This window comes from Henckelia pumila, chromosome 3 (assembly GCF_033568475.1).
Source record: "Henckelia pumila isolate YLH828 chromosome 3, ASM3356847v2, whole genome shotgun sequence".
Taxonomy (NCBI): domain Eukaryota; kingdom Viridiplantae; phylum Streptophyta; class Magnoliopsida; order Lamiales; family Gesneriaceae; genus Henckelia; species Henckelia pumila.
The window spans coordinates 17,177,307-17,179,123 of NC_133122.1; the positions used below are offsets into that span (position 1 = coordinate 17,177,307).

At 45.1% G+C, this 1,817-nt stretch overlaps 1 protein-coding gene across 1 annotated transcript in view; it reads right to left on the reverse strand.

The window, feature by feature from the left end:
* LOC140888160 (uncharacterized) overlaps positions 1-1,346 on the reverse strand; it is a 3,816-nt gene extending 2,470 nt beyond the window's left edge. Inside the window, exon 1 of the mRNA XM_073295847.1 lies at positions 1-1,346. This exon is cut by the window's left edge and continues 104 nt beyond it. Within this exon, the coding sequence (XP_073151948.1) occupies positions 1-1,346 (1,346 nt within the window).
* Between the last annotated feature and the right edge of the window lie 471 nt (positions 1,347-1,817).

A 1,817-nucleotide genomic window follows, 5' to 3' on the forward strand; every position in this document is an offset into this window, starting at 1 on the left:
TCATCCTCAATATTGAACAGGGCACTCTTGACTTCCTCCATACTCACATCTCTGATTAATCCCTCCCAGCTGGCCTCCTCCACCTTCGGACCAGGCGCAACAAGGGAAGTATCCAGGGTATCTCTCTCCAAACTCGAGCCCAACAAAGCCCGATAGAAGTTCACAAATTCATCCGCTATTTTATTTTGATCCATGGATGTGGAACCATCTCTGAGAGTGAGGGCCACAATCTTATTTCTCCTGATGTTCCTTTTTATCATACCATGGAAGAATTTGGAGCATCTGTCACTATGTTTGAGATACTCACATTTGGCCTTTTGGGAGAGAAACAAGCGCTCCGCTTCAAGAAGGAATTCTGCTTTTCTCCTAAGAGCCACAATTGAGTTGTCGATAACTCCAGAGTTAAGGGCAATAGATTGGGCCTCTGCAAGTTCCTCACTCTCACGCTTAGCCCGACTAGAGATATGACTGAAATGACGCTCATTAAGCTGTTTCAGCACTCTCTTCATCCCATGTAGCTTTTTCTTGAGGAGGAATTGTGTTGTGCCACCCCCACTGAACCACCAATTGCTCCTAACTAACTGTAGAAAATCCGGGTGGGTAGCCCACATATTGAAGAATTTAAAAGGTGTGGCACGACGAGTGCTATCCCTGAAGATGGAAACCACACAACAAGTATGGTCAGAAAAGCAACCCGGTGCCACAAAGTCAGCATATACATCCAAATTCGATTCACTCCAATGATGATTGACCATAACTCGATCAAGCTTAGAAGAAACAGCCAGGCTAAACCAAGTGTAGTAGCACCCAACATGATTCACATCTGAGAGCTCCAACCGATTGATACAATTTCTCAGATCTGCCATATCTCTCGGGACAATAAGAATGCCACCCATCTTCTCATGAGGGTATCTAACACAGTTAAAATCCCCTAACAGGATCCAGGGGAGGGAAATATTCTCCCCATGGTTGATCAAAAAATCCCAAAGAGGTCTCCTAGCCACCACCGAATTCCTGCCATAGATGAAGGAAGCTAAAAAGACTCTCTGAGAGTGAAGGCACACCACTGAGACATGAATAACTTGATCAGACATACCAAGAACATCTAGCCTCACTTCCTTACTATCCCACATGGCAAGGATACGACTGTTCGTGCACATATGAAAGTTGTGCACGAAAGACAAACCAGGGAATTTAGTATCCATCATTCTATCCACAAGATTAACATTAACCTTAACTTCAAGTAACCCAAGGATGCTCAAGTTGTATTTTTTCAACACTCCTTGAACGTGCCTTTGTTTGAGGGGCTTATTGAAACCCCTCATGTTCCAACTTGCAATCTTCATGGTTGGCGAGAGACGACCTTAAGTCGCCTGGCCTTGATTTGTGCTTGATTAAGTAGAAAAGACTTTGCTGTCATGTTAGGGTGCCAAGTTCTTGGATCCACTTCAATATATTCAGTCAAGCTAGAACTAGATCCCCCGGAGTTGCTAGCTTTCGGTAACCTCTTAAGGTACTTGAGTTTCTTTTTGGTTTTTTTACTAACCACTGTTTCAAAGCTCTCTTCGTCCCCATCTCCTTCAAAGACTTCCACTGTGAACTTCTCTTCCCCATTGTTTCCCGGTATTTCAAAAACAATGCCCTCATCATCAAGAGCCTCATTCTCTGGATCAAGGGGCAGATTAACCTCAGTGCCTAAACCATTATCACCCAAGCCCTCCATAGCTTCTTGATCAGTGCCAGATACACCTCCAGCAAGGCCACGACCACCTCCTCCTATGCCATGGCCATGCCCTCTACCCCAAGGGCCGCCACGC